Source organism: Prunus avium, chromosome 1 (genome assembly GCF_965620075.1).
Source record: "Prunus avium chromosome 1, drPruAviu1.hap1.1, whole genome shotgun sequence".
Classification (NCBI taxonomy): Eukaryota; Viridiplantae; Streptophyta; class Magnoliopsida; order Rosales; family Rosaceae; genus Prunus; species Prunus avium.
This window is the reverse complement of record NC_142284.1, coordinates 61,836,979-61,849,383: the sequence shown is the minus strand read 5'-3', so window position 1 is coordinate 61,849,383 and position 12,405 is coordinate 61,836,979. Positions and strand designations below refer to the sequence as shown.

The window sequence follows — 12,405 nt, the reverse complement described above, 5'->3', positions numbered from 1 at the left end:
TGGTGAAACATTCAAAATGCCAAAAACTGCCCTTGATTAATTCAAATATTAAAAATTAAAATTAATAATTAAATGAGGATAATATGGTAAATTGACATTTTTTTATTAAAAATAATAATAATAAAAACAAAATCAGATAATAGGTCCTACTTTTATGGAACATAACTACCCATATTATCTTTTCTTCATTCTAGAAAAAAAAGAAAAAAAACAAGAGAAAACCAATTGGCACATGCGTGAACGTGTGCCAAGAGGCTAGAATTATTAAAGACAATGATGTCATTTTAAATTGTGGTTGTTTTTTTTTCTTTTTTCTTTTTTAATTATCTCAGGAGGTTTTGTTTTGGTTTTTTCATTCTTCTTATTTTCTGTCTGTTTGGTGGATGGATGAGGTGTGTCATTTTTCTTTACGCTAACATTTATCTTTCTTGACGTTAACATTTGTTATGAATGTGACTTTTATGTTCTTTTCTGAAAGAAAAAAATTGACCCTTTTACAACTTTTATAAATAAATAAAAAAGAAGTCTTAAGTTGTTATTATATTATTTTCTATTTCGATTTCTTTTTTGGAAAAGGAGGAGATGCTTCCGGCTTTCTCATTTTGGCAAAGTTAGCTTTTCTTCAAACTCATGCTGGAGGAGGAACGTGAATTTGGAAACCTTTTTTTTATTCTTTTTGCTCCTAGAATTTTCTATGAGAGAATCTATGTTGGTAACATTTATTAACTGGCATGAGGTGTCTTTAAGGATTTGCAATCATGCATGTTTATTGCTTTAAAAATTCGTACCTCATGAATTTTATATTTCCTTGTTCTTGTCATATTGTGATTTACTTCTCTAAATCAAGAAGATTTGATGTCCTAAATCAATTCTTGCGTAGAAAAGAACTCATGCCAACCCAATTTCCCAATCAATTCACAATTCATAAGTTTTAAGCTCCAGATAAAGGACAGGGAAACAATCATCTTGATTGGTTTCACTCTTTTTTTTTTCTTTTTTTTTGTTGGTAACAAATATTTGTATATAAATATTTTATTCAACATTATTAAATTGATGGATTCACGAGATGACCCATGTGCCCCTGTTTAGAATGTATGGTTTACAGCTCAATTCCATCCATTAACCAACCAATGAGTTGAGTTTCAAGGCCGCCCCAAAACACTATTTTGATTATCCAAAAGGCGGACGAAATGACATTAACTCAAGCGTATAAAAAACCGAAAAAGACATAAGGAAAATAAATTAAAAGAAGAAAGAGGAAAACAGAAATAAAGTCTAAGGGTATTAAAAATGTAAATCTGTGCAACCCTTCCCAGTCTACCAGCTTTTGAAGACAATTTGTCTTGGTGTCTAGACCAACAGTATGAATAATCCATCCGGGAGAAGAGAGGTAAAAACGTCACTAAAACGAAACAAAGCTAGCAGATAAGCTAAAATCTCTTCTCATCCAACTGCAAAATCATGTTTCATGTCAGTGCATTATAGTTTAAAATCAAACAGTACCTAAAAAAATTACATACAAGTTGGTATCTTATAATAGAATTGAATCTTCATTTCGGCATGGAACGGAAAATGGATGCAACTTAAACTTGCAAATAAAAAATGGTTATAAAAATAGTACAGGAGAGAACAGAAAGATCATATCCACGAATTCCATCAAGCAAGCAAAACCATCACTAATCTGAATAAACTAGAAAACAAACCAAGAATAAAAATCCTTATTCAAAAATCTAAACCCTTTACAATCAGTTTTTCTTTACCACAAAATTGATATTGATATTGATATTGACCAGCCGAACTCAGTCCCTTGCATAGTTTTGCTGCATGCTTCTATCTATCTGTGGTTCCATGAATTTGAACTACGGGTGAGTGAGATGAAGGAAGGGGACGCATTGGCCAGCCAAGGAGGGGAGGTGATTCCGGGGGTGTTGCATCTCGACTAGGAGAGAAGAGGCTCAGTTCTACAAAGGGTACCCTAGAAGAACCCTCCTCCTTTTCTAAAGTACGAAAAGAAATTGATCCACGCTTTGCTGATACATCAGAGTTTCTACTAGGGCTGATTCCAGAACTTTCTTCCATATGACTCTGGTTAGCAATAAGAGAAATGGTGTCATTTTGATCATCATTAACTCTCCTCCTACTCTCCAAGTCCTGTAGACTCCCCAGGGCTAAAGAATCCGCAACTGGGCAGTAAACAAGCATGCATATACACACCCCAGCACAACATAAAAGTGCAAGAAAAGCCAAGAAAGAAAGAACTTCAAACTGAATGTGCTCTGGTTTAGATAAAACAGAGAAACCAAGAAAAGTAACCCTTAACGGAAGGAAACTTGAAACTGAGAATATCAATGTGTAAACCCTCTTCTGCAGACCCTTATTGATGACCAATTTTAAAATCTGCCTTCCAAGCCAAAACATGTAGGCAGTTAGAATGATGCCAAAAATCCCAAGTAGGATAGTACTCAGTAAAGGGTAAGTGCAGGCGGCAATGTGATCAGTCTTGTTCACTGTACTTGTGAAGGAGGAAGGCAATTTACGTAAACTATTCTTGTGGAGCTCGGGTCCAATTAAAATAACAAAGAGCTGAAGAACAAGCATTGGGAGGCAGTAGAAAAGAACATAGCCAGCTGTTTTCCCATTCCCCTCTCGGCTTAGAATTCCTGACTCCATTGTCTGCAAGGGCGCACGAAGTAGGAACACGAGGGTCAGAAATAGGCACGGTTCTGCAAACCCCAGGTTTGAGACTATGTAACATTTGCAAAGATTCTCCTGCCATTTCAAGTTAAGGGTATTCAACAGTCTCCCCTCACGTCTCAACAGACTTAAACGGGCAATTTCACCAAAACCCCACCAGATTGCAAACAAGATGAAAGTGATTCGAATAATCCAAGGGCCACTGAAATAACTAAGTTGAATAAAACCCTGGCTACGAATGCGAGAGCGAAAGTAAAACAAGTAAATAATGCAGAGGAAACCAAGAAGGATCAAGAGAGCAACTAGACATATGGTCAACACACCGAGTGTATCGGCAGCAAAGCTCGTCAGGGGCATTACCCGAAACACAGATTCCACGCATGCTCTCTGCCAGCATGGATACAAAGATCCTCTGGTAGCGTAAACGCTTCCTTCCCAGAATTAACGAGAACAAACGACGCAGTTTAGGAAGTAATACCAAAAGATTCTCATTGAACTCAGATCAGCTGTATCTATTACTGAAGTTGATGTTTCCACAGAATTCCCAAGAACAACCATAAAGCACCAACAATATCTGTAGAATGTTGGGCTCTTAGGTTAGGTATGTGACCTAGATGCACGAACAATACCTGCAACATTAAATGGACGAAGCCATGAGTGCACGAGGATTTTTAAAGGATTGGAAAAAAAAACATCTTATTGTCATAACTACAGCACTTGAATATTTTACACTACAATGAAATGACAAACTAAACAAAACCACACCTATTAAAAGTTCAAAATTCTCATCCCAGCCAAAAAAAAATAATAATAAGAGGCTAAAAAGTCTCTTTAATTTGCAACTTCAGCAAAGACATGATGAACTATAAAGAACAAGTGCAATATATGCACACAAAATAAACCAACCTCATACAATATTGTAAAGATATAATAAGGAGAAGAAATCCTGGACATTTAAGATAAAGCATGAAAAAATAGCTTCTACTCGAGGCAAATAGTAGGTAATTACATATTCTACGATTTAGTCAGATTTTGCAAGTACCAATTATGCATGATAAATTGTTAGTATAATACATAATACTATATCCACACACAGTCAATGGCACGCAATTGCTCATTTATCGAGTTAAATTGCATTTTCATTCGTCCAATCATCTACTCTTTGAATTAGGACAGATCAGCAGATCACAGGTACACAAGAAAAGAAGCAGGGGTGAGATTGCATCACATGCTTAACATACTTTCTGTGGCATTTATGAAAACAAAATTATACAGAAAAATCACTCTACAAGAAATTACTCTTCCCCAACTACTTTTGCACGATTTTGTCTGTTTTAATGCTTATGTCAGTCAAACTACAATGTTTGCTCTAATTGCTTATACTCTGATAAAAGAAATTGGGCTACTGCATCTCATTCTTAAGCACTAGCGATACTCTACAAAGCTCTATCAAGCAGCATAAATTTTTTTTTTTGAAAAGGGCAAAAAATTAAGAAAGAAAATGAAAATCAAACCTAGATATTGAAGAACGGTTTAAACGTATAATCTTGTTTCTTTTCTTTTCCTACCATTTCTCAACAACCAAACGGTCCAGAAACATTAAAATCATTGCAAAACAATAAAACCTTGCACAAACATTGTTCCAAATCTAATCCTTTTCAAGAAGAAACGCGTCTTATATTGAGCCGCGAAAGTCAAAATATTGACTATAAAATCAATAAACTCAAAATAAATAAATAAATAAATAAAGATTTTACATATCAAAACGACAACAACAACATAATAGAAACCCTAAATTCAAGAACTGATAGCAAATAATAGTGCCAATTGAAGCAAAAGGGAGATCAATCGAGAGCTTACAAAGCCGAAAATCGTGATCTGGTGAAGTCGAACCGTGAATTGGGGAATCGAACAAGAGGATCAGAAAACCCTAACTTCCACAGAGAGAGGGAGAGAGAGAGAGAAAGAGAGAGGGGGGGAGGGAGAAGGAGGGAGGGAGAGAGAGAGAGAGAGCGTAGTTAGGGGAATAGGTGAGTGGGACTTTGTTGGTGACAGGCTGTATCCAGCTGTGTCGTCCGAGCCTCGTGGTTTGGAAACTGAATAAGCATTGCTTCGGCTTCTACTCGAATCTACGTGGCAATGTCGTGGCGGCGTTTACGGTGAGTTTCCTTTTTCTCCTGTTATGCTGTTTTTGGGCAATAAGGGAATAATGCGGGGGTCAAAGTGCCAGGCTTTGTTGCGGGGGTTGGCTCAGTAGCCGTTAGATTCATCGCATGGTTTAAGTTCAATAGTCTCCTTACGTTACAACCGGGTTATAATTCGCCACCAACTTACAACCGGGTGGGTGAAACCCAAATTAGCAGGAGCAGTACCCAGGGACGGACCACAGAAGGTACTAACCTGGGCTATAGCCCAGGCGATTTTTTATTTTTTTCAGCCCAAAATGCATATAGCACACCACCAAGTCAAAATATTTTTTAAAAATCGTAACTCAATTATACCCTTTTCTAACCTATTCTCTCTCTTCTACCGAACAACCCACTCATGTCAAAATATTTTTTTTTCTCTCCTTTTGGTATTATGGATGGATGCCAAAGCTCAAACCCCAATACAATTCCTAGGTTGAACATACATTGGGCTTATCAAAAAAAAAAAACCTTCTTAACACTCATGGCTAATGAAGTTTTTTGTTTAGTTGAAGTGAATGTTTCACTCATAGCTAGGTGTATTTTTTTTGTTATAAATGATTTATTTATACTGTTGAGTTTTCTATATTTTTAGTAGGTAAATTTAGTCCACCCTCTTTTGAAATCTTAGGTCTATCCTTGGCTGTACCCACGAAATTAAACTTTGAACACCGAAACCCATATTGCCAAGAACAAAGCTAAACTAGTTTGGAATCGTTGTGGGAATTAATCAAGGTTGATGCTACTTGAAAATTAGTTAGTTAGAGTAGAAGGGGCGAGGCCGTATTGTTCCTTAGAGCAAAGTCACGCGATTCTTCCATTTTGGAAGTGACGTGTGTGAACATTCCCTAAGTTTGAAGTGGAATCATCATTTAGTAATCTGTAAGTAATTTAGTGGAATTTCAGTTTCAATAAAGTTAGGGTTTTACAACAATTTTTGCTATAAGTGGTGTTCTATTTGGAATTTCATATTAGTGGTTCAATTGTATTGTAGATTTTACTTTGGTATATGTAAAATAAACCAATGAACAACATGTCAATAAAATATCAGTAACTCACATTTACAGAGTAACAAAAATAAGGAAGGGATTGTGTGTCCTGGCAGTTGGGATTTTAAATGCGTGGTTTTACAGGTGGAGAATTTGGAAAATGTTTGTTTTACAAGGGACATTTTGCCAAAATTTTGGTAGAAGTGTCAGCTCAATTTCTTTTAAAAATAGGGAAGAAAGGTGTTATTTTAGTAAATGAGCTCGGCATCGGTTAGATACGGTAGGTAACAAGTCTGTCACGGATTCCAAGGGGGAATTCGGGGTGGGTCTTGTCAGCTTTCTCTCTCCCCCTCTCTCAATAAAATTTCTTTGCACCAGTTTGTGAGTTGGTCGAGTTTCAATTAAAATGGTTATCTTCAATCAGAAATGGGAAAAAAAAATTGTTCCCAAGTTTCTCTCTATTTTTCTTCTTCATGGTTTTAAAAACTTGAGGTGCAATTTTTTTTTTTCCAAATTTAATGTTTGTTGAGTAGTTCTTGTTTGCAATTTGTATGTGAAGGTCAATGGCATATAGAGGCCGTGGACGCGGTGGATTTGGAGGAGGTGGCGGTGGTTTTGGCTATGCCACTCAAGTTCCCTTTGAGCTTTTTCCTTTGTTTCTCTTTGCTGCAGTTTTTTCTCAGCACTAATTTACCAAGCTACAATTTGAGTCTTCATCTTTACTTTTGTTGATTTTGAACTAGTGTGGTTGCTAAGTGAGTTCTTGCATTTTAGTAATGGCCAACTTTTGAGTAATAGGTTTTTGCAATTGGTTCTGTTTTTAATTTCAATGAATGTATTGTTCTTATGATCCTTCAGTTGCAGTTAGTGGCAAGTTTTGCTATGATATTGGCATTTTCCTACTTTTCATATTTCATGTTAAACTTTTCTTTGCAGGATATTGATTTGCCTAATGTCAAAGGTGTATTTGATCTAGAGAAGAAGGTAAACAAGGGTCTGAGTGAGGAAGAAAACTTAGTCAATCAAAGCCTCAAGTTTCAAAATATTTGGAAAGGCTCTCTTTTTTTATCTTGAGCAGACCACTTCAAAGGGTTAGCTTGATCTACTTTAAAACTTGTTGTTTATGTTTTTTTTTTCTATCATTCAGTCATGGAATTAAGCAATCTATGAAGCATGTTTGATTTGATTTTCCCTTCCTTTTCTGGCTAAGATATTAATCATGGTCTGTTGTGGAGAGCATTCATTATTTTGGTATGCTTGAAATCATGTTTGTTTGTTTTTTTATAAGAAGACTATCAACCATGTAGTGATGCTTCTATGCTGTCTATAGGTAAAGTTCTGTTGTGAAAGTCAATATGATTCATATATGTTGATCCCTTTAATATTTTTAAGGTTGAAGATTTGTACACATTTACTGTGAATCTGAAATTGATCTCACCAAGATTTTATAGTTAGATGTAAGGAGAAGTTCAGAGAGGCAAAACACAGAAGTAGAAAGATATTCTGACAGGTTGAAGCCAAAAACCACCAAGGGATTTCCCTAAGAACTGACTGGAGGTTTGTAATCTGAAAATCATATGAAAAAAGAATGGGAATGATATCCAATGTTCTACTTTGGTTTTGTGGTTTTCTTTTTGCTTTTTACGTACTCGTTGTTGCAATGGTATATCAGGTTCAGGGGCACAGCAACCAGGCCGGAAGAGAGTTCGATGGAATCCTGACTCAGGTCCCATGAGAGTGTACACTTTTGTTTTTCTGTTTAAAAGATCATCACTCTTGCAGAGCTATAGAAGTTAGATTTATTTGAAAAGTTTGAACAGTGTCAGGTATGAAAAAGTCTTTCATGGTCAACCTAACTACAACATGTTGTGTCAAAGATCACTGTACCAACATCTATGTATGAAAAGGATCCAAATGAAAGTTTGAATATGCTTGGTCTTAAAATTTCTTTTCATAGATGGTTTAATTTTTGTATGCATTGTTGATAATTCTTCTCATTTGTAGGGTAATAATGATGGAAAAGAAAAGAAAGAAGGTGAAGGTAAGGATGAAGATGAAGAAGAAGAGGAGGAGGAGGCAGAAGAAGACTTCAGTGATGATGATTATCAGAAGGTTCGTATAGGAACGGTAGAGATTGAAGACGGTAGTACCAGTGTCACCAGGAGGTGGTAGAGATTGAAGACGGCGTTCCGCACTTAAGAGAAGAGCCTCCAACACAGCATAGGTGATGGGACTGTCACGAGCTTGAGCAGAAGCAACAGTAGTTTCATACATGGGCCCAACATTATTCATAATAATGGCGACAAGATCATCATCATTGAAAGGAGAACCAGACAACGCAAGAGTATCAGAGAGAGCATTTGGGCTTTGTTGCTTCCAAGGCCGATTCCTCCTTATTCACGTACTTTCAGGGGTCTATTACTATCTACTTGTTGATTTATGTTGATGACATTTTAGTTACAGGCAATAATGGGTCACACATTACTCAGCTCATTCTCGATTTGGGCCGTCAATTTTCTATGAAAGATCCTGGTCCCTTGCATTACTTCTTGGGCATGGAAGTGGTACGGACCTCCACAGGCTTGCATTTATCTCAGTCCAAATATATACTGGATCTCTTGACACGCACGGAGATGTTAGACTGCAAACCCTTGCCTACTCCTACTGTTGGTGGTCGCAGATTAAGTTTGCATGATGGTGACCCGTTATCTGATGTCTCTGAGTACCATAGTGTGGTTGGGGCTCTTCAATATCTTACTTTCACACGTCCAGACATTGCCTTTTCTGTTAATCAAGTCTGCCAATTTATGCACACACCCACGACAACTCATTGGGGTGCCGTCAAACGGATTCTTCGTTATCTCAAGTATACCTCTGATCATGGTCTTGTATATAAGCCTGGTGAGTTACGTCTTACTGCGTATGCTGATGCTGACTATGCCGGTGATCCCGATGATCGTCGCTCTACAGGAGGGTATTGTATCTATCTTGGTAATAATCTTGTTTCCTGGAGCTCCAAGAAACAACGGGGTGTTTCACGCTCCAGTACGGAGGCCGAATACCGCCAACTAGCTTATACTATTGCTACCTTGTCCTGGGTGCGTTCGTTGTTTCGTGATCTTCGTATTCCCATTCCTCCTCCACGTTTGTGGTGTGATAATGTCAGTGCAATCTCCCTTACTTCCAATCCCGTATTTCAATCCCGCAGTCGTCATATTGAGGTTGATTATCACTATGTTCGAGAGAAAGCCATTCGCAAGGAGCTTGAAGTTGGTTACATTTCATCTACGGATCAGCTTGCTGATCTTCTAACCAAGGGTATTTCCACTCTTCGGTTTCGCTACTTACTCTCCAAGCTTCCCGTTCTTTGTCGTCCGCTCAGCTTGTGGGGGAGTGATAAACCTTGTTAAGAAATTACCATAGTCCTGACTAGTAATGGGTGGTTTAAAGCCAATGAATGCCAGCATGTAATTGTTTCTGCTGGTATGATATTATTAGGTTGTAAATACATTTCTGTTATGATGCTTTCTGCTGTTATGATATTATTAGGTTGTAAATACATTTCAGTTATGTAGTAACTGAAAGGTTTACATTCATGTACCTTGTGTATAAATAGATTGTAATATCTGTTTTTGGAATACAAGAAAACGAAGATTCTTTCATCTTATATATCTATTTGTTTCTTTACCTTGTTTATAGGTAATCATTTCAAAATAGTGATAGGTAGTTGTACTTTGTTTATGTTCATTGTTGGGATTTTCATTGCTTATACTTGCCACCTGATTCCTCACTTATTCGTTAGAAGTTCTGTTCACGAAAATTGAAGTTTTGCACTAGGAGGAGTGTGGTTTGTCTGTCCATGTGTGGGAAAGTAATATGTTTTTAATACAACTTTGACCTTGCAGGCAGAACCAAGATTTCGATGACGATGATGATGATGGTAGGAACCTTCATTTGATACACTACATTTTTCTTGTACTATTATAACATGGAATAATTGAGCCTGTGGTAAGCTTACGCTGATGGTTTTATTTTAATGATGCAGATGAACCTCTTTTGTAGTGAGACAGTGTCGCATACGAGGCTGCTGAAAACATACACAAACCTCCCTCATTTCTCTTCCACCAAATGGAGTATCCAGCTATTGTTTTCTTGTAGGCTTGTACATTCAATTACTAGTTATTTGTTACAAAGCTCTTGCTCTTTCAGGAAAAGATATCGGTCTAATGTGACGATGATTATAAATAGAAAGTAGGTTATGTGGAATCAAAATGTGTAGGTTAGGCAATGGATTCGATTCCCTGTCTTCTTGGTTTTTAATATTAGTAATTAGGGCTTGTACTTTTTATACACTCAAAGACTCTAGTTGTGCATCAATTTGAAAATGATTCAATCTAATTTAATTTTTTATTGGATTTGAGAGTTGTGCATCAATTTGAAAATGATTCAATCTAATTTAATTTTTTATTGGATTTGAGATTTTATAGTCCAATCCTATTTAGTTGGATGTTAGGATCCAGTCCAATCCAATCTAATTGAAGCCATTGGATGATTGGTTTGTATATATATATAGAAATTCTCTTATGCGAATGTCTAGACGTTATTATTGTGTGGACGTCATATATTTTCTACTACCTATCCCTGCTTTCCTCCCTATTTACAATGACATCCATACGATAATAATATGTGGACATCCGAATGAGAGAATAATTGTATGTGTGTGTATATCTATATAGATATATATAAAGCAAAAGGCAGAGAATGGTGAAACATTCAAAATACCAGAAAATGCCCTTGGTTAATGCAAACATTAAGAATTGAAATTAATAATTAAATGAGGATAATATGGTAAATTCACACTTTTTCATATTTAAAAAAAATTAAATTAAAAGAAAAATAAGATAATTGATCCTATTTTTATGGAACACAACTACCCATTATCTTTTTTAATTCTAAAATAAATTTATTTTTTTTTATAAAAAAAGCCTCTCGCACGCACGGAAGCGCGTGCAAAGAGACTAGTATATACATAAAGAGAGTAATGCTACTCTTACCTCATTTGTATTCCACGTTCCCATATTACCTTATATAGCAGATGAGGTGTACAACCACATCAATCAAAACTAATTTAACATTTTCTTTTCTTTTATGATTTATTGACACTTTTTAATTGATGTGGTTGTACACATCATCTGCCACAGAAGGTGGTATGAGAATGTAGTATACAAATATGGTAAAAGTTAGGGGTGGGCTTGATTTGGGTTGGTTCGGTTTTGGGCTCAACTCGAACACCGAACCTTAGGCCTCGGTTTGGCTATTTTGGAAACCGAAATCAAACCATAATTGATGAAAACCGACCACTTCGATGAAGAAGAGGAGAAAAAGAAGAGAAAGAGAAGAAGAAGAAGAAGAAGAAGAAGGAAAGAAAAAGAAAAAGAAGAGGGAGACGGGGAGAGGTAGTTAAGACATACGTAAGAAGAAGGCGAAAAAAAAATAGAGAGAGAGGGACTGATGGAGACAAGACAAACGGAGAGATGGAGAGAGAAAAAACAAGGAAAAAAAAAAGAGAAGACAAGATGCATGCGTGTGTTAGAGGTTTTGAAAAAAATTCAGTTAGGCATGTGTGTTGGCATGCCCAACAACAAAAGCCAGCTTTTTATTATTATTTTACTTCTTTAAACTATGTATTTTTTATATATATTTCTTATAATAATATTATATATAATAATTTTTTAATATCATCAATTTGGTTTGGTTAAACCGTGGTTTGGAATAATGCAAACCGTACATCAAACCATATATTTCGGTTTGGTTTGGGTTCAAATTGATGACAAAAAAAAAATAGAAAAAAAATCAAACCAACCCAAACCATCGGTTTGGTTTGGGCGATTTCACCGAGTTACCGGTTTGAATGCCCAGCCCTAGTAAAAGTAGCATTATTCTAATAATCATCACATAACAAAATTCAATTTGATTTAAAAAAAAATACAATTGTGTACTAACTAATTCAAAATAAACAACATTACAACATGAATTTTGACATTGAAAGTTAAGATGGTCTTATCTTTGAACCCCAAGAAGAACAAATATGTGTATATAGGAAAAATTGTAGCAATAGTTCCTCAAATATGACCCTACTTTACTTTTTGTCCTTCAATCCCAAAACTTGTTACGGTTGTCCTTTAATTTGATATCACATTACATCATTGGTCTTTCGTCAAATATGTAAAATTTTCTATCAAAATTAAAGGCAAATTAGGAAATTTATATAAAATAAATTAATAAACTATCCCATCCCCACTTACCCTCCCTCAAATCTATCACCTCACCTACTCACCTACCTCAACTCAACAACTTCCACCTCTAAGCCTTTCCCTGCATCACCAACCTCAAGCTCAGCAACACTAGGCACAAACCCATCAAAATGTGCAAACTCTCTTCCATCACACCCATAGTCCCTCTTCCACCCCATCAAAAGGGAGGGTTGGTTTTTGGGGAGGGGGTGGTGTGCAGTTAGGCTAAGAAGTGGTGAGGGT

General features: G+C 36.3%; 1 protein-coding gene and 1 pseudogene across 1 annotated transcript; one reads left to right on the top strand and one right to left on the bottom strand.

Moving 5' to 3' along the window:
• Positions 1-1,589: 1,589 nt before the first annotated feature.
• Positions 1,590-4,773, bottom strand: LOC110765671 (plasminogen activator inhibitor). Its single transcript, XM_021968860.2, has 2 exons — positions 4,555-4,773; positions 1,590-3,323 (listed from the first exon to the last, which is right to left on the bottom strand). The coding sequence occupies exon 2, from the start codon at positions 3,049-3,051 to the stop codon at positions 1,831-1,833; it is 1,221 nt and encodes a 406-aa protein (XP_021824552.1). The 5' UTR covers positions 3,052-3,323; positions 4,555-4,773; the 3' UTR covers positions 1,590-1,830.
• A 1,659-nt stretch (positions 4,774-6,432) lies between these two features.
• On the top strand, positions 6,433-9,931 carry LOC110765729 (uncharacterized; annotated as a pseudogene).
• The last annotated feature ends 2,474 nt before the right edge of the window (positions 9,932-12,405 follow it).